The sequence below is a fragment of the Rhagoletis pomonella genome, unplaced genomic scaffold (assembly GCF_013731165.1).
Source record: "Rhagoletis pomonella isolate Grant_MI unplaced genomic scaffold, Rhpom_1.0 Rhpom_scaffold_00004, whole genome shotgun sequence".
NCBI classification, from domain to species: Eukaryota; Metazoa; Arthropoda; class Insecta; order Diptera; family Tephritidae; genus Rhagoletis; species Rhagoletis pomonella.
The window spans coordinates 54,096,766-54,118,357 of record NW_023458558.1 but is presented as its reverse complement, the minus strand read 5'-3'; the positions used below and the strand labels follow the sequence as shown (position 1 = coordinate 54,118,357).

General features: G+C 34.2%; 1 protein-coding gene and 1 long non-coding RNA gene across 2 annotated transcripts in view; one reads left to right on the top strand and one right to left on the bottom strand.

The window, feature by feature from the left end:
- Positions 1–18,920, bottom strand: part of LOC118737798 (transcription factor cwo) — a 56,562-nt gene extending 37,642 nt beyond the window's left edge. Inside the window, exon 1 of the mRNA XM_036468562.1 lies at positions 18,612–18,920. Within this exon, the coding sequence (XP_036324455.1) occupies positions 18,612–18,670 (59 nt within the window). The 5' untranslated portion in view covers positions 18,671–18,920. The remainder of the gene's footprint in view (positions 1–18,611) is intronic.
- A 254-nt stretch (positions 18,921–19,174) lies between these two features.
- The window catches only part of LOC118737806, a 7,206-nt gene continuing 4,788 nt past the window's right edge, over positions 19,175–21,592 (top strand). The window contains exon 1 of the long non-coding RNA XR_004992842.1: positions 19,175–19,401. This is a non-coding gene — a long non-coding RNA (uncharacterized LOC118737806). The remainder of the gene's footprint in view (positions 19,402–21,592) is intronic.

Sequence of the window (21,592 nt, the reverse complement as noted above, 5' to 3'; positions counted from 1 at the left end):
TTTCCGGTAGCATAAACTCGTCGTACAGTATCTGTACAATCTTCATTACGCACCGATTCTATGAAAGCTCTCCACGGATTTCGATTTTACGTTGGTAGCCATTTGGTTTCAGTGATTCGTAGATTTCGATGGATTCAGTGATAGCCTCGAATATATGAAGCCAGAAGAGCCTATCTACAAAAAAAAAATTGTTTAACTAATATGAGAAAGAAGGATCTATAAAAAATAAATGCGGTCTTTTACTATAAAGTTCATTGCACCTACGTGATGCTACATATTATAGTAAAAGAAAACTATAAGGGCGTACCTCGGGCTATTACCGTTTCGATTCTAGTAATGCATTTAAAGTACATCTCAACTTTTTTTGAAATGTCAGAGTAGCCTAAGTCTGGCCCTCAAGGCTTCATATATATATATATATATATTCGCCAAGAATATTGTAGAAAAATAGTCCATGCCAATATTTAATTATTTTTGAATAATATAAATTTTAATTTAAAGCGTGCGAGTAAACATTTTATCTGACTATGTACGGTGTTACGGGGCGTATACGTTACATACACAACTACGGGTATATGTATGAGCACGAGTTGTTATTTTTACTTTTTAGTGTATCTTATTTAAGTTTTCATTTCGCAATGGATTCTTGATTCCTTGTTTCCTAAGATAAGCGTGCAACCGTTTTCGACCATAAACACGTTTTTGTCGAAAAATTTAACAACTCGTGAGATTTGCCCTTATAGGTACGGTGACTAGATTTCTGTGGCCAGAAATCGGGACATTTCTAAAGCATCGAATCCGCACCTACAACATTGTTTTTAGAATAAAAAGACATAACATCTTTTAACACAGTTTTATTTAAAACAAAACAAAAAGAAAAAACTTGAAAACTTATCGCAATAGTGTATACACACAATAAATACATACATATGTATGTATATACGATGGCGAGAATGTAAATGGCGAAAACACATTTTAGCAAGTTTTGTTTGTTTAAAAAAAAAAATATTATATTTTTATGATAATTAATATCTTAATATCTAAAAACCATGTTAATCAGAATTTCAAACTTTGTAAGACATTTATAAAAATTCGACGAACAAATGTTAAATTTGATCAAAATTTTAAATATTTTAATTCGATTTTCTAGAATTTTCTTGAGTATACAGGTTTGTAGCCCATTAAATTGTTGTATAAAAAAGTACAAAATTGAAGTAGCTTGGTCTTACCGTTGATTTTCGGAAATTTTTGGTCGAATAATGAGCAATATTTTCCACAAAAAAAAATACCAAAAAATGTACAGTAAGCCAAAGCTACTTAAAATGTGCACTTTGAATTGAATGCATACTCAGAATTTTCCTAAAAAATCTAATTAAACATCTATAAATTTTAATAAAAATTTGTCGAATTTTGCCAATTTTTTGTGCAAAGTTTAAAACTTTGACATACATGGTCTTTGTTAGACAACGAGCTATACTTTTATTAAAAAATAATTAACATTAAATAATCGCCAAAGAATTCTAAAATGTCTTTTCCTAATTTACATTTTCGCCACTGTATCTACAACTTATATTTTTCATATCTATGATTTTTTTTTGAGGGAATTAGTATTTTTTTTATAATTACACTTTTGAATTAATTAAAAATCAAAAAAGCTGAACAAACGATTATACAAGCGATTTTTAAGCAAAAAAAAAACAAAACCAACTTCAATTATAATACAAAAGTTTAAGATAACCATTAATTTTTCAATGGTCTAATGATCTGACTAAACCAAATTAGTATGGGACCACCTCTGAGGTACCACCTTCCCTTTAAGAATATAATTACATCTCGTTTTAAAAAAAAAAAATTTGAGAAGAATGATGGACTGCAATATAGCGAGAGTACCAGTTTGACAGAATAAAACATAACCAAAGAACATAAAAAATATAAAGATGTTGGCTATGTTTATATATCCCTTATATTCTATGTTCTTTGTACTAACGACTGTGCTGCTACGGTTGTACGAAAAATTATTTTTGGACCAGAGTACGGAGAGACTTTTATTAAATTAATAAAGAAAACACTGAAAATCTGGACTTAATCGGTGCAAATATGAAAAATCGGGATTTTTAAAAAATATTCAGCGGACAATTTTCTTAAAATCGGGACGAATGGTCACCGTACATACAGGCAATCCATTATTATCAACACAGTGGCACTTAGAACTACACCACCAACAGCACGCTATGCTACGTTATTTTTTTACCGCCGCACCTATCAGCCAATAATATAGCATCCAAAACTACCGTCGAGTTTAAAGCTACGGGCAGCTTGTGTGCGAGTCCAACGGCTGCAGTGGTAGGTATAGCGTCAACCACTTCTGGACTTGTACTAAGGAACGAATATCGAAGCTACTGTTGTGGTCGAAGGCTGCCGTGAGAGCATGAGTAGAGTAGACTCTGTAAATATTTATTTACACAGATATATATAGGATATATATAGGTCGAAGCTCGACTAAGGCCCAGGCGCGTCAGTGTTTTGCTAGGAAATAGGGCGTATAACCTTAGTAAATCTCATAAACGATGAGGCTCACACACTCGCCAACGGAGGCGTTCTGTTGGAAACTCTGCTGTGATAGATGCCGATTTCCCTCCGAGACGCTAAACGAAAGAGCAGACAGTCGAATAATAAAATAATGTAAATCTCCTATCCCTTCAATTCCACACACACACATAGTACTTACATACATAGATAGTAGATATATACATATCTTAGTGGACATTTGCATCGATTGGCAAAGTCAAACAGTACGCACCCAACCGATTAACAAGCCTTAGCAAGCGCAACAGGTGACGGCGCAAAGTTACATCGTTGACTACATTATTCAGTTGACTCTAAAAAGTTTCCATACGAAAATTTACATATCAACTAAATTGGTCGCAAAATATTTTATGAATCGATACAAGTATGTGTACGTGGAAAAAAATTGAGTGTCATAATAAATATGCATGTATGTACATTAGACCGTATCACCTTGCCAGCAAACAAAAAAAAAATAGTTCGCCGTACACCCCTGAGTCCAGAGCATTTTTCCAAGGTAATTTCCATAAAAAAAATGTATGCCCAAGCCTAGGAGTCGCCTTTTTACCATTTTGGCGACACCTACTTTTAGCGATAAAAAAATATCAAACTAGTTCTACTGGCTTAATTAATATACTTCCTTTGCAAAAGTTTAATGATTTTTGGCGGGCTGAAATTTACTGATATTAGAGTGTTACGTTAGGGTGATAGGAACTGAGGTCTGGTGGTTAGGTACAAGAACAAGGTGATACTTGAGGTCAATGTATTTTGGGACAAAAAAAGAAATCACTCCTCGAGACAAGAACATTGATATACCATACTTTAAAATCCGAAGATATAAAGCGAAGAATAAAAAGACCACCCCTAAGTTCGATGAAAACCAAATAAGGATGTCCGGCGAACTTTTTTTTCTGGTACGATCTAATGTATATACATTAGACTGCATCACTTCGCATACCAAAAAAATCGGTGCTGTGTTTCCATTGGAATTATAAAACCTATTATATTTTAAGACTTCCACCGAAATACTTCGGAAGGTTACTAAGATTTACGTGAGCTGAACTGATTTGAAAATATTCCACAAATGGAGATTTTATGAATAAAACCAGTATCTTAAAGATTTTTTTTGAAAAATAAATCCCCCCTAATGAGAAAACTTGAGCTAAAAAAATTTGCATAAAAATATTTAAAAATCTTCTCAACGGCATCGTAATAAAGACGAACGTCTTCAAATACAATAAAATTTGTACTCCCGACAGGCAGAAAACGCGAAACTTTTTTTGGTGATGCAATCTAATATACATATATACATATATGCAAAACATACTAAATGCGCACCGTAAAAGTCGTTCAACAAATGGGGCTTCACGTCACAATTCAAGCACATTGATTAATCCTAGTAAATTATATTGGTGTATAATACTAACCCACTGTCAGATTGTTGTTTGCTAAAAAATTTTGCCTTCCAAAAAAGTGGTAGTTGTTGTCAACAGTAAAAATGCAATGCAGCCGCTACTGCGATGAAATCACCTTACGCAATAATACAACAACAAGCTGTGCTATAATAAATGCATATGGCTGCAAATGAGTGGCAAATCAAGCAAACATGTGTCAGCAACAATGGCCGGCATAGCAACAGTAATTAATGACAGACAGCAGAACTTGTGTATGTATAGACAAGCATATGCAAACACGCACACTTACACGTACCTAGTCTGTACCCAGTACGACATAGCTCAACCAATTTCCTCAAGTAAAAGTAATTTATTTCTGCGTATGTGGCAACTGACTTCAAATTAATGTATAAACACCAGCAGGCTCCTTGAGATAAGCCAAATGTTTACACTTTTGTTGTCTATATAATTCCATATTAGTTGAAAAATCATCTAACTTTGGGCTATTAACTATTTCAGCATTTTATACTAAGTAATTTAAAATTGGTTGAGAAAAGACATCTGCAAAAGAAACATACTAACTTTGAAGTTATTCAAGCAAAATGCATTTTAAAGTAGTTGAAATCAAATGCAGAATCGGATAATCGACCTGCTGTCTGGCTGTAGCTGAGTGTGTTCAGAAATGCCTGCTGTTACTTGTTAGCTTCCAGAAGGTCCCCGGGTATAAATCCCAACAGATGCAATATGTGAAAATGAAATGGGTAAAAAACCGGTTGAACACTAGTTTCTTTCCATACTGGGTACAGTCTGTAACTGCATTGGAAATTTCCGCTGAACTGTGAGGCTGGAGAGCTGCTTTCGTGGTCAAAAGCGTAATTTTTAAAAGTTCACTCAGACCTCTTTACTGGTTAATCTGACATTTTAGTTATCGCATCAAAAAACCTCAGATATCAAGATTCATTAGAATCGCAATCTTTTTTTATCAAATTCTCAATCAGTGACATCAAAAACCATACACAAGTAAGTGGCATTTTCGTGTTTTGGCCACGAAAGTAGGATCCCTGGCCCATTGTACGCGAGGTTTGTCTACCTACAGTGTCTTTTTAACAGAACTATAGGACAGCTAACGATCGCAGCAGCTAGAATTACATGCATACATTAGGCTGCCTCGTGAAAAAGTGGCTGTTTGTCCACCAGATCTACGTGAGCTGGAGCGATTTGAAAAAATGCTGCTCCAGAAAATTTATGTATTATTTTGATTCCGCTGACTCAATTCTTAAATATTTTATGCAGACCTTTCAAGCCTAAACTCGGCTATCACCTGATGTAATTTTTTGTAAAAAAATAATAATTTTAAAAAGTGATTTTACTTATAAAAAAAATACCCGATTTTTTTAGATGCATATTTTTAAATTGGTCCAGGCTGTCGTAAATTGTAATATTTTTCTGAAATATTTTGGCGAAAGTCTTATGGCCTTATTCATAAAAAATAAAGTAACTTTATAAAAGGTTTATAAATTGAAAAGTTTATGAAAACCTCAATTTATAAAGCTCTTTAAACCTACTTTATTTTTTATGAATAAGGCCATTTGAATATAATAAATTTTATAACTGCGATTAAAAAACACTTCCCAATTTTTTTTTTTTTTTTTTTTTTTTTTTTTTGGAGGGTGTTGCATCATAACATACAAAATAAGTATGTAGTGCATAGATGTAAACAAATAATTATGTAGATACATATGTATGTTCGTAAAATGCATGTTAATCAATAGCAAAACCAAATAATAATGCACGACCTGATTTATGCAATAACATTTGGAGCGAATCAGGATTTATCGGGTTATGCTTATAAACTACTTACATATCTATTGTCTATACATTGGATGTAGCAACTGCATCATTGTTGTGTTTGGAATCAGACCCATGTGTATGCGCTCTCCGCAATTGCACTTGCACTATCTCTTCGCCGGCGTTTGTACTATGTAGTTACATGCAGTTCAAATGAAGTTACAATTTGAGTAGGTACATACATATTTACGTGCCTTGGCTTCTTTGGGCAATGGCCGCAGCGATGACACGTCGATGGTGGCTCCTTGAAGTGTGCCGTGTGTCGCTTCTGCTTCTTCGCTCTTTTATGCATTCATACAATGGCAATGGTAATTCTAATTTTAAATTTTTCGCTTATTTTATTGTCATGCGTCATGTTCATGGGGGCTATATGGGCGCTTCAACTAAAAATACTTTCATGACTTGTAAAGTCCATTTGCATAAAAAACAACAAACCGGTTTTTCAGTTGAATATTTTAATTAGCATTCGCTCTATGCGCTCCAAAAGTTTCACTGCTGGTTGGTTGGTTGGTTGGCTGCGCGATGCGAGTTTAGATGCGGCTTCAAAGTGGTGGGCGTTGTTGTGATGGCCGTTGTTGCTTAAATTCGCTGGATATATGTTGGTATCTAGTAGCTATTTAGCGCTTCGTTGTAGTTGGCTTGTATGCATGTATGTGTGTATGTGTTGATTTTTGAAACGTGTTGGCTGAATCAGCTGATTATGGTGTCAACATTTTTGGCATGAACACCAACCAACACATCTCATGAGTGAGTGCACGTGAGACAACCACAAAATCAGCGTCCAGCAAATCAACACCACACACATTCCTACTGCATACCGCCACCCGCAGCATTCGCAGTAATGACACTTCATATGTATGAATTTTAACACTTGTACTTATTTTAAAATATCCTTAATCCAAAAAAGCAAAAAAAAAATAGATCTTTCGTATGAAAACTGTAATAGAGAGTTTCTACGCCGACCCAAATTGCGCAATTTCAACCATCAATTTCAATTTAAAAAAAATAGCCGTTTACACGACCAGCTCAATTTCAAATTCTATGACAGTTTATTTGTTTTTGTTTTTTTTGTAATAAGTATATTTCAGGGTTGTATTCGCAAAGTTAAGGCGATTCCATCAAATTTTTTTCTATCGCTAAATGGAGAATCTTTACGCAGTTTTACATGCTGATAATAGTGTTGAAATAGCGCAATATGCATGTCGTGAAAACTCCCTATTAGCAAACACTTTGCAAATCTGTAACTGTGTAAATTAATTGCATATAATTGAAATAGTTTTCACCAAATGTTCCAGCATTGTTGTTGGCAAGATCCCGAAATCGCAAACAACGAGAGACAATTGAATAATAAAATGCGGCTAATGGTCGCAAAACAACTGCCTCATCGAGCTACAACCCCAAGATCTTAGCTAAGAGCTAGCGAAGATCCCACGCATCCGTTAATATAGGTACTCCATCCAACGCTGTGGTCCCTTCTACATATGTATGTACATATGTATGTATATCCTCCATGACTGGCATTTATTACAAATCCAAATATAGAGTAACTCTTATATGAGTGCTCTTCTGTCAGATAAGTATCGATACATACTACTTCTTTGTGTGTGTTTTTTTTTCGTTTTCGGTAACAACTCAACCTCGCAGATCATGATAATTGCATGAATTGACACCATGGCTCGCGCTGGTACGATAAATGTAAATTTAAAAAATACACATTAAATATGTATCTAGGAACATTCGTGCATATATGTACATACACTTGTGATCAGCTAATTAAGCCAGCAACATTTTGATACATTTCAGCTATTTTGCTTTCGTTTATTTAAAGTTGATTATTTTTGCATAAAAGTCTAGCTCATTATATAACAAACACCATATAAATCCAGATTTCAAACTTGGTGCAAAAATTATGACAAATCTGCAAAGTTTCAGCTAAATTTTCAACTTTTTCTTCCGATTTTTTAGAATTTTTTTGAGTATGCAGTTTAATAACCCATTAAATTCTAGTCATAAGTTGCCAAAAAATCGCGTTGATTTTTAATAATTTTTTTTTGACTGCATTACAAATTTTTTTCCATACAAAATAAATTCAACAATTTTTTTTGTATGAAAAAAATGCGTCATGAATTCGGGGTTTTACATCTTCGACTTTTTTTCCAATTGAGAGAGGCCCCCAAATTTTTTTCATTTTCAAAACACTTTTGTAATAGAAAACCAAAATCGATAATGAGATAACAGTGGGATATATATTTTCGAATTTTTAAATTAATGAAAATCTAGCAAATTTTGTCCAGCTCAACGCCAAATGAAACGCATACATTAAAAAATAAAAATAGGTACTAAATTGTAGATGAAGAAATTCCCTACAAACATACATAATTGTTGTGATTTTATAGAAATTCGGTTTTGAACTTTCTTCGAGTTTATATCTAAAGTGTTTTGAAAATAACAGATAAAAAATTGTTCCAATCGGCATAAGCTTTGTGCCGTGTGTTTTTCTTCAAAATCTGTATCTCAAAAACTTGATAAAAAATTAAAAACAAAAAAAAAAACAGAAAGGCCTCTCTCAATTTTTACTTTGATAAAAAAAAGCTATGAAAAACAACAGTTTCCGATTTGAGCTGCACTCAGAAAAGAGTCAGCTAAACACATTTCTCTCAAGGCAAGATTTGTTAGCTGTAACCAAATCGTGTAACTGTAACCAAATAGTGTAACTAGTTGTAACTAAACTCTTTTCTCAGTGTGGAGTGCGTCATATGTAATTACTTATAATAAAATGGTTTCATTATCACTTTCATTTGACATGTTTGTCCAATACATCTCTTAAAAACAGCTGATAAAAATGTACAAAGGCTTTTAAATAGTAGCAAAATTGTTGATAAGAGCAGACTTCAAAATAGTAATCTTTAAGCAGATATTTTATTTCGAATTGTACATATTTAATTTTTTATTAAGGGAAAGTGACTATATATGCATTAAATTCATGTACATGCATTCATATGTATGTACTTACACATATATGTATGTACATACAACACTGATGTTAAAAATTTTCATGTTATCATAAAACTACGGTAGGCTGATTAGGTTCGGTTTGACAGCAAACTTCGAGCATTTACTTATACAAATGACAAAAACAGTAAAAATATACAGATTCGTTTTTTATAAACAAAATTGGCACAACGGAATAAATTTCTAATACATACGTACATATACATATATTTAAAAATGTCCCTTTTTTCAACTTCAACTTTATTCACAAGCTAATATGAGTGGAAAATTTTGTCGTGGAAAAAATGTGTTTAACATGTTAAATTTATATTTATGGAAGTGTTTATTTGAAAATACGCATAGAATCTTTAGCATACATACTCTGAAAGATACATGAGTTTGTACGGTCTGACGCAGGTGTGAATCTCACTTTGTGTTTATTTTTTTATTTTGTTTTTTTTTTTTTTATATGTTCATACATACGTTTGTACATTAGACCGTACCACCTTACAAGCAAACAAATTCTGGAGAATTTTTCCAAGGATATTTCGAAAAAAGCATCTTTCATTTTTAATAAAAAGTTTAAAATTTTTGGGTGTGATTGTTAAAGTTTATTGAATTTTTATAATTTTATAATATTCAAAATAGTAGTTCCTTAGCAAAAATTTTATGATTTTTATAGAGTTTTAATTTACTGACATTAGGTTTGTTTGATTGTTTGAAAACTGGTGGGTAAGTGCTAGAACGGGGTACTTGAGGACAATGAAGTTTGTAACGAACAAAAAGAATTTTCTCCTCGAGATTGTATTGATCCCGGCTGTAAATGCCGAAAATATGACCAAAAACGTTAAAACAACTTCTACGTTCGCAAAAAAAAACCTTTCGAAATTGCCTTGCAGAAAAACCTTTACGACTCAGATGTGTACGGGGAACTATTTATATGCACGCTCTAATGTATGTATGTACATACATAAGTATTGTATATACTCATATACTATGTAGGCATTGCTTTAATAAATTAGTTGTGCGTGTTTGTATTAAATAAAAATGTTAAAGGCTATCAGAAGTCAACAGCAGTATATGAGATAAGAAAATGATGATACATAAATGGTAAATACATATGTATGTACATAGGTACGTAGATAGATCAAAGTTGTTGTGTATTTTAGTTGATTTTTTTTTTTTTTCTTTTCAAAACATACACGTATTGCTGATAATTTTTACCCTTAAATATTTATTTTTTGATAATAAATGATAATAAATATTCAAATGTACATGTAGCACCTTGTAGCTAATAGAGTAAATAGTTTTTCGGTTTATCGCTATCACGTGCTCATTACCTAACTGATAAGTGTAACACTTTTCTTATCATTTGGTTATAAGTACTTATTTATTTTGTTATAATTTACTATAAATACTTTTTGTAAAGCTTTCGCCAGTTTTTTTTTTTTTGAGAACTAAAACATTTGTCTATATGAAGTATTTCCACCCTTCATTACTTTGATCTGGACTCTGTGCTGTCTAATGGAGGGCCAACACTTCCGCTTAATATATGGAACATGGTGGGCTCAGGCAGCCATCCACATTGGGGGTCATCTGTACAAAAGTTAATGGCATCAGACATATGATGAGGTTTGCTGTACCAGTTCGGTCTTTTTGATATCAAAACTATGTTTTTCATAACGAAAATGATTGAGGATATACGAGTACACGAGTCTGTACTGAAGGGGGTTGCGTGATTGCTGCCGACTGGATTATCTAGGTCAGCATCTTTAAAGCAAAGGTGGTCACCATAAAAGAGGAAATCGACTGGCCAGGCATGAGTGTATTACCGTTTAGAAGGGTAATATTTATCTACTCTGATGTCCAAACAGCAATCAGAGCCGTATGAACGCACATTTTACGATCGAAACTGTTCAGAGATTGGCTGACCGGTAGTCGTCAGCAAGCGGTCAAAAGGGCGTCTGCGGTTGGCTAAACGTCAACTCTCGATTCTTACAGTTGTACTGACCAAACACTGTTCTTTAGATACCCATGCGGTGCCATATAATATCGTCAAGGACGCCTACTGCCGCAGCTGTTTGGAGGACGAGTTCGAATCATCGCAGCACTTCGTTCATTCTCAACTGCTCGGCTTTCGCTAGTTTGAAAAATCTCTTGTATTTCATCACCACTCCCGCGGCATTCCCTCTTAGTGGACATCGTCTGCCTGTGGAACTTTATTTTGACCACACAGCGCTTTTTCTAACTTCACACGAAGTACCTACAGTTACCGTCCCTAGAATCGACTTAAATGTGGTATGAGCGTGAAGCAAAGATCCATACATACTAGTGCAACGTTTCTTTATAAATCAAATCTATTCATTTTGAACATATGTACTTCTCCCAAGCTTCATCTCACCATCCGGTCTCGGAGCGGAATGTTACTACAAAATAATTGCGATGAACTGAAGTTAGATTCTATTGGAGTTTGACTGGAGCCCGAAAATGGAAGCCCCTCGGTGTGGGCAAAAACTTTGATAACTGTTGTTTTCAAGCTGGCGGCGATTCTACAACCCCAGGAGTCCCACAAGTCCCTTCCATTCTCTACAACTGAACTTACCACATTTAAAAAAAAAGTTCACCTCCGTGCAAAAAGATCTTCAATTTTTCATCATTCATAGCCGAATCCGATGCAAAAAAATATATATTTAACCGTTACGTTAGCGTTTACGGGAAACAAAATGAGCCCGACTACAAATCCGGCTGTTCAAATACTAAAAGTAAAAGCTCATTATAAACCGTGTCACAATATATGCAAGTATTTAAGCTTAAAAATGTTAGAGCGTTTCATGTTTGTTTTATTTTACTTCTTCTTTACGGCTTGAATTCATCCGCTTTTTCTGGCTTTTTGGCCAAATCTCAATTTCTTTGTCGTGGCTTTTTAACCAAATCTCAATTTCTTTGTTATGCTGGCAGCATGTAGTTGCGCTTGGTGTCAACGCCGCGGCGTATTTTTAGACGCTTCTTTCAATTAACATTAAATATTTGGATGTGTATACTTATGATCTAAACATGTATATATACATATTAGACCTGCTTTATATAAATAATCATCATCATCAGCCGACCGACCAAAAGCCTGCTGATCGGCAGCCCCTATATATAGAGGGTGATTCAGGGGTGATTCAGATCTTTAACAGCAATTAAATATTTGAGATATGTTGATTCTTTTCCTATTTTTATTTCAGACAATTGGTGCTACAGGCTTTGGCAAATTTAGTCAAGGAGCGATACTCAGTTGAACAATACGTAAAAGTGATCTAAATGTTTAATGAAAGTGCTTGCTCCGTAAGAAGTGCATTTCGCGCATTTCGTAGTTTTTTCGGCAAATATAATCGGCCCGCCTGAGTCAACCATCAGCTGTTTGGTGCCGGAAATTCAAAAAAGAACTTGGTCGTTGGTGGAAAACGTGACAACATCCATGCGTCTTCACACAGGTAGTTCGGCCGACGGTTCTCGACGAACAAAGTTACATATTGTGTTTCATACATATATGCCGTAGACTACAAAAACATGGCTAAATAAAAGGCATAATTTCCACAAATTTTGTTGCGATTTTTTATTCATAAAAGAAGATCTGCTGTCTTATTGAATCACCCTGTACATTTTTAGATTGTAGCACGGCCACTTTTGTGCTACTGTTGCTTTGTGCATGACCTTCTAAAGGACACACGTGTGCAATTCATAAACAACAATATCAAAATCAACAGGCGAACAAAACTAAATGGCCGACAGCTCGCAATTCGCATTCCAATTTTCATATAAACAGCCTTAGACGTATACAATTATCTACATACATACATATGTACATATACATATGTATGAATGAATGTGCATATAAAGGTACATAACATACTATACATACAAACAAATGTATATATGTAGATATATTAAATATGTAGCTGAACAAGCATTTGTGCCAACATGCCTGTTCGCCTTTTCGCCCACTCATATCGATGGGAGCGTTATATGAATTCAAAATTCTAATCTCAAACAGCCAATCAATATGCATATCGGCACAAGTGTATAAATAAATAAATACATAAGTACGAAAGTAGTATGTATGTATGTATGTATGTGTATAAGACACATTTATATATTGAAAAATGTATGCAAATTCACAATTTTATATACAACATTGTATTATTAGTTATGCCCACATTTTTATGGAAATTCACGAATCGCATTTTTATTTGATTCAATGCATACTTAGTACACATTTATGTATATGCATTAGGGTGGTCCAAAAATGCATGTAAAAAAAAATTAAGTCGAAGCTTTTATGCTCTCACCCCCTAGTATTGTTCTATATCGAAAGTATACCCCTATTTTTTCATTTTGAAATCAAAAAATATTTAGAGGTCGCTCAAAGCGCTCATAGTTTTCCATGTATTTTGTATGGGGAAAAAAGAACTTTTCGTGGAAATGGCATGGAATTCTTGAAAATCAATATTTTTCGATCGGAAGACTCCGTTTCTCTTCAACAGATTGCCAGTAATAAAACCCAATTATTTTTTTAACAAGCGAGTGTTTGGTCAAAAGCCAAAATATTGTATGGAACCCTTATTGGACCCAACTCAACAAGCCTTTTATGAGTGCTCCGAGTTTGTACAAAGCAGCTTTCGTAATCGCCAGTATGTTGCCCGTAGATCGTAAATAGACCGAGGTCAAGTCCGGAAACGATACGAAAGAAAATTACGTGATACGTCAGGCAGTATAAGCTGAATGGGACACAGAGTACGTTCACGTATGCCATAATCCGAAATATGGGTTTTTACGTGACGAGTAGTACGATATCGTATGTGACGATTCGAGCCCAGCATAAAAGAAAGGTAAAACTAGTGAAATGGTTAGTATCGCTAAAGGTCGTTGGACCTATCGTTGCATACCGTAATGTAGAGAAAAGAGGTGGCTCCAATCCCGTACCGCTCGGCTCTCAGCGAATTTGAGAGAATCGCTGTACCTACCTACATATGTGTGACGTCGCAATTGTGCAAGTTGTTTACGTTTTCCTTGCAAAACTTCTTCTTCTTGCATACTTGCACCAGTGTGACGTCACACAAAAATTTTTCTCAAAAATCCTCTCTGATCGGCGCAATCTTGCTGGTATCGTACATTAATACATAGAACACAAAGCGAAGCAGATTTTTACGTGCGCCAATTCTTCAGCGGACATAGCTGCTTTAAGGCATACCTCTTTAAATTCAAACATGAACATGGCGCCTACCCATACTGCGACCACTGTGGTATGGAAAAACCGTGTGAGTATCCTCGATTAAATCGCCAGATGAATTATGGCGTTTTCGTTTCTACAAAAATTGTTACCTAGGGCACCGGAAAAGGCAACATTTTTCGAAAAAATCCAAACTTTGACAGATCATATCTCCGAAGAAAAAAACATTCTTCGAATACGTGTTAGCTTATTTCATATATAGAATTTATAACAAAAAATGTCAAGCCAATCGGTGTCCGATATGAAAAATTATGCCTCACATATGAAATGATACAGCGACACAACACTACAATTGAATGTATTAAAAACACAAATTAATATTAAATTATTGATTGATGTTGTCGTCAGCAATGTTAGGTAAATTGGTTTGTTTGTTTTTGCCTTCAACATATGTATATGCATACATATCCTCATATGTATGTATGTATGTATTTCCACTGTTGCTACTCCCATTACTACCACGTACTTAATATATTAGTCGTAAATACATAGTACGTAACCATGCATTTGTATTCATTCCTATTGGCGTTATTCAATCGCTGCTCATAAGCTGTTAAACGTTGTGTGGTTTGTGTTACAAGTATGTACATATGAATGTATGTTAGCTAACTCGGGCCCCGTTCACGCCATGTAAAAATAGATATGCACTATGTGTGTACTATACTATACTTACTAAATACTTATACAGCCATTCACGTCAAACGTCTCTCTCTACATACAGTACACAGGCCCCAAACCATGGCAATGGCTGGCGCTCGCGTAACGTGGATCACGTTTGCCATGTCGTGCGTTTAGTTTCATTTTATTCGAGAAACGTAACGCGCTTAATACGAGTATTTATATGTAAATATGTGTATGTGTGTACATATGTATTTTAATTATTCCCACGTTTTTCTAGCGCATTCGTTTATTCACATGCCATTCGGTTGCGAGCAAATTGCTGTTGTTATTGGGTTATAAATGTACGTACATACATACATACATACGTAATACCTATTTCAATTTGTTTTTTTTTATTTTACATATTAATATTATTTATTAGCGACGACTGTAGTCGAATGATTAGAGATATGTGTACTATGTACATACAACTTAGTGGGACCTACATACATATGTCTGTTCGAAACCAAGAAAGTTTTTTCTTTGGCAATAGTCGCCCCTCGGAAGACATACATACATACATATGTACCTGCGAGTCAGTGCTGCCATATATGCACAAGCTTACAATTTTTAAAGTCACCTACTAAAAATTACAGTTTGTCAAAATTTCAGATTTAAACAAATCAGTTCATATATCATTTTCGGCTATTGCGTTAGTAACTTTTTAAGATAAAAAGTGTTGATGGAGGTGCCACGTTTTCTCTTTTGATAAAAATGGAGTCAACTGTTTTCCAGTAATACCCTTTGAGAACGTAGTTTTTCAAAAATCTCTTCGTTGTAGAAGGTTAAACTTTTTTTGTTGGAAAAACAGTTTTATTCTTAGGAATTTACAGTTTTTTTTTTTTGAAAAATAAGTCTGGCAACACTGCAACAAAAACGAATACAAAGACTGGATGTAACGATAAATACGAAGAGGAATGCAATGTTTTATACGAGTGCGAATACGATCTGCTGACGAATATGAAGACAACGCCTGACACAACACGAATCTGAAGCCGAAGACGAAAAGGTCGATGCTGCATACGAAAACTAAAAGGGATACTTGAAAACAGCAACTAATAGTAACACGAAGGTAAATGCGACGACTAATACGAAGAAGAATACGTCAAATAGCGCATAAAACGACGTAGTAGAATTTTTGGTGCCCTTAAAAACTATACCTTCGAAAAGCGATGTTTTTGAAAATACCAACAATCCTACTTTGCAGATATCTATGATCGCATTTTTTGAAAAATTCGATTTTCGACTATATGAGGGTAGGTGGAAAAAAGTCATGGTGACAGTTGATAAACAAAAAACCTTTTGGGCTTAGAGGGAAAAGTAAAAGTCATAAATAAAAAATGTCCCATCATTTACTTACCCCGCCCATCTCTTTACGAGTAGTACATTTCCAATGAAATACTACAATCAGTGCGATACCGACTAATCTGTTTAGTTGCTTCTGGCGCCGAACCCATTATAACAAGTATTTCGTTTTCAACCGTAATCATATCTTTTAATAGCCTGATTATGGCAACTTAACTTAACTTAAGGGAACGTAGAACTTCGAAAATCCAAATGAAACAGATTCGACGTGGCATTAACTTACATTAAGTTTCAGCTGTTCAATTATGAGCAACATCCATTTAAGACAATGTTTAAGTCAGAGCCTGTAAGTTACGTTAAGTGGTCATAATCAGACCATAAGTGTCAGGGCTTATTCACGTGAACGTTTTATCATTTACGGGTATTTTTCTCTTTTTTATGAAAAAAAAAAAATTATTTTTGTTATTTTATGGCCTTACAACAATTATATTCAACAAGAATTCACAAGGCGAACTTAGCACAGTGCGTAGGCAACTGGCTGAGTCAGTAGGATCGTCGGTTCGAATCCTACTGAAAGAAGTCTGATGAGGAAATGTGGTGATTTCCGAAATACCTATCACTTGTACCATTTTTTTCAAATTATTGTTGCTTTTCCACAATAAAGATTATTAATAACCAAGTGTGGGTACATACCGGCTTGTCAAGTCTTCATGTCAGAAGCATTTTTGCGAGTTGTAGACAATATGGTGATCCAAACCTCCCCATACTTTCTTTATACATATATATATGGACATATGGCTAGAGTGAACAATAATAGCTCACGATTGTACATACATACATAAATAAATACGTATGTATGTATATATGTATGTATGGCTCACGAGCTATTTTTAGAATACTATTTTCTATTTAAAATGGATAAATAATGACATACTATGTAGATGCATATAGATTAGAAACATTAGCGAGGTAATTAGTGAAGTTAAAGTAATGTTATGTAATTTTGAGCAAAATATTTACAAACACAAACACGAAAAGGTTAAATATACGAACACATTAAAGTCTGTGTTTTTTTTAGATTACAGTAATAAACTAGTTAAGTAAGTACTCCGCACCAAGTAAAATTTGACCCGTTTATTTAGATATACCACGCTGCCAGTCGTTGGCATTAAAAAACGCGAAGCTTAGCGCTCCAAATTAGAGATGGCTGTTAGTATTTTTAAACGAAACAAATAAATATCTGAATTTCTGAGTGAAGGGAGGTTAAGGATCTCTCCCACGTCAGCTCGCCAGCACATCTGCCCATGGAAATAGCGAGAATTGCGCAGGAGAAAAAGGCTTACCCCAGGTTTCCAAGAGGAAAGAAATCATGCTAAAAGCGGAACAATGCCACAGCCGTTTTGTCTGTAAACAAAATTTTACAAAGAGCGACGGAAAATCGTTGTAAAATACATCACTTGCTCACCCTATGGAAGAATCGAGCAGCATTCACTTTTTTTTTTACTTCTTTAAATTTTTTCAACTATATAAATATGTACATATTTACCTTATAAAAATAACCACCAAACACTATCGCTAAACTTCCACAAAATTATTAACAGCAATAGTTGTGTTTGTTTACTCATTTCCAGTAAAATCTAGTAAAAGTATTTACAAATTTTCATGTTTTGGCATTTACGTACGCAAAAACTTGCAAAGTAGGGGAAATTGAGAGAGCGAAAATTACAGTTGAAGTTGCAGTTTTTTACAGAATAAATTTTTACTTGTAAGAATTTTCCAGTACGAAAAACAGCTGATCGCATGTTGATGGATGCAATTTAAACTAGTAAGGGAACTGTTTATGGGTTTTATTGTTGAAATTGGCAAAATAAACCGATTTAAATATATGTAAAATATATTGTTTTATCAGGAATTTGCTGCGAATAAACAAGCAATTTATCAGCTGTTCATGAAACTTGCAAATTATTACTATTTAAATTTGCGTACGGGTACTTTTTTTTGGAAATTTTTTCTATGAGAATTCTCAGAAGTTAAGTTACTGGAGAGTTGCTGGCAAGTTACTAGATAATTTGTAAACAAACACAACTAATGTCTGTTGGCTGCGTGAGTCAACGGAATTCTTTGGCCACTTCCGGCCGTGTAAATATTTGTCACAAATATGAACTCATATTTTTTTGCACCTGCGTATATTTGAATGCTGGAGTTTTAGTGACGCTGCAGCTAATCTCTTGAAACAATTGCAAATATGGCAGTTATTTATCAAAAATGCATACATTTTAATTGCATTTGCCGTAAATAAATCATTAAATGCTAAACTTAACATGTGTCTATAAGAATATAAAACCCTGAGTAAATACTTATTTATAACCAAATAAAAATATAGTATGCCATACTACGAATAGTAATAATAAATATTTATACAAATAATTTTACGCTATAAAAAATATATAGATATGTGATTGTATGCACGTTTTAACTCTAAGTAGATATAAAACACATAGATAAGTATTTACAAAAATAAAATTTCCATAAAAAACTTTTACGGAAATAACCAAATAAATGTTCATACCTACCTTTCATACTTAACCGAATGTGGAGCATGTCCATTCGCTTCGCTCCAGTACGATTCCATAATTTCGTACTTAATTTTGCTGCTGTGCGCCGGTTGCAGTTGAGGTGGAATGATGGCAATTGTCGTTGGCTGACTGGAGACGACAATATCAGTTGTTGGAATAACCGGAACAGCTTTGTTGGCAATGGTGAACGTCTTCGTTGATTCCGTTGTCGTCGTAGCCGTAGTCGTAGTCGTCGTGAAACTTGCAATAATGGCGGCGGCAATGGCGAATTTCCTGTGCAGTATCAGTGAAGTACGCTTAGCTTTTAGTTGCTACTTTAGCTAAATATGTAGTTAGTATGTAGGTATGTCGGCTGACTGGATGTGTGATTGCGACTAGTATGTATGCCCCGTGGAGTAATAACTCTCTGATGACGTTAGACAGGTTTTACTTTTTATTTTTTATTTTTTTTCACTATCTAGTTTAGCAAAAACAAATGGTTAACAGGTTGTCGGGATGCTTTGTCGCAATAACAGTCGGCTCACTTTGCTTGCTCACGTTTGTTGTAAGCACTTTTTTATTGCTGTATATTTTAACGACTGCATGCAAAAGTTGTCGCGAAAAGTATTTTTAAGTTTGAATTTGAATATTGAATAATTTGATTTTGTACGTACGCTATTTTATGGCGTGTTCTTATTTAAAGTATTTTTTTACAAATTTTCTACAAAGATGCACTTGGCCGAAATTCGTCTGTTAAGGAAGTGGGATTGGATTTGAAAGAATGAAGAAGGCTTCCGACCCCGGTCAGGTACACGTTATCACAATTTAACCTTTTACACAATATTTGCAGCAATTTCTTCTTTTTTTTGTGTGTGTGTTTGTACAGGTATGTAGACAATTTTATAACACTATACTAGTAAACACTGTGCACACACTGCAATTTATTGCGGCAGTATTGTGAATATCCAGAAATGATCCCAATAACGACAGGTAGTTAAATCATGAACTTGACGTCTTGTGCCCGAATTTAACATAACATTTCACTTATCCACATACTAGTTATTAAAATTTTAGCTTTCAACTTTATTTACATACGAATATTTAGTTTATTTTTATTTTCACTTGACACTGATAATGTTGAGTTTGGTATTTTGTGAGGAAGTCAATAACTTTGTTTCAGCTGTCGTCGTTGCGATATGTCTATGTAAACGTGTATACAATTATTGCGGCTATGTGTATGTATGTATATATGTATACATAGAAAGGTACATACATTAATTTATGTAGTCTTTTAAAAGGCAATGTTAAGCTGATAACACTTTTCTGATAATGCCGACGTATTTTTATATTTTGCTTATCGCTTATTTACACGAATGCTTAGTGTGTTGTAGGTACATATAAAGAATTTCATAAGTTATGCATTATTGTATAGAAACACGTACCTAGCTACAAAACTGCTAAATATTTTATTTGTAGTAATTGGTTTGTCGGCGGGTTTGAGTTGTCTTATTTTTTTTTCTTTTGTTGTTTTAAGAATGTATAAAGTACATTAGAAATAACACTTTTTAATCAAATGCGCACTGTTTGTAGTTTGATTCTTTTTCAGCCAGCAACCTTGTAATCCGCAAAATATTTTTTTTTTTTACTTTTATTTCGCAGCAGTTTCGCATGAAAACACTTCACAAAACATAGATTTCCAACTTGGATCTCAAATCTTGTAATTTGGAATTTTTGAATATTTTATCACTTTGTTTGCTTAAACATTGCAATACATACTTGTAAATATCGTTATTTCCTTTACTTTTATTAGTTATTGTTTGTTGATTTTCATTTGGAATTTTCCACACTGATACTGATACGTGTGTACATAGTACTATATGTAATTCAGGGGGAAGCAACAACAGCAGAAAACAGCAACTGCGGCGGAACGGCAACGACACCGCCCGAATTCTTTTATTTTTATTTTTTATGTATAGCTATTTCTTGGTTTTCGTGTTTTTCGTTTCTGCTTTGATTCGTATATATGTACATATGTCTGTATGAAAACCTTGAATCGCCTCCTAGACGCGCCGTGCACAAAGACTCAAATTTACAAAAATAAAACGTAAAAAACCTAGTGTTGAAAACGTGATTCTTATGAGAAATCTGCAGTGGCAGCAAGTAGCACACGAACTTTGGTTCACAGTGGTAAGCTTTTTCTCGATATATACACGTTTCTCAAATTGTCACGTTTATGCACATATGTATGTATGCATGTATATATGTATGTGCGTTGTATGTATTAATTTTCTTTTTGGCTATCTAGTATTTTTTGTTTTTGTACTTTGTACTTTCGTCCAGTATTGCTGAACTTTTCTCTTAATCTCTTATCCCAGCGCGATTTTCGTTTAACACAAGTAGATATATATATATATGTATGTATGCAGGTATTTCTCAATTGGAATTGCACCAGTTGCTCAGATGTATTATATATACATATGTGTATGTATAACTTTTTTTTTTTTTTACCACTGCCTGCTGTGCAATGGAATGTGAACTACACAAATTATTTTAACTTTTTATGTATATACTCAAATGGTATGTATTTTTGTAGGTATTATAAAATTTTATTGTTGCACTTGCCCTATTCGCTTATTTTAGAAGACACAAATCCAGAAATTGGTATTCCTTTTGATTTTGCTTCACACTTGCTAATGTGGGTATGCTGAATCGCGTGTTCACTAAACGCTCTCCCGTGTGCCAGCACAGTCTGAACTGAAATGAATTGGACGGAATTTCTAAAATTAACACGAGACTCACTGCGGTACAAAACTTTAACAACAACCCATGTCAAAAGCCCACGACGACAACAACAGCAATGACTACGTCTACGTTAAGCTACCCATACATAAGCATTTTATTTTCTTTAGTACCCTGTAGGGAAATCCAATGGCAGAGCACGAACAAACATACTGTTACGATTATCCTCGAAACCTTGAGGGATTACCCAAATATACTCG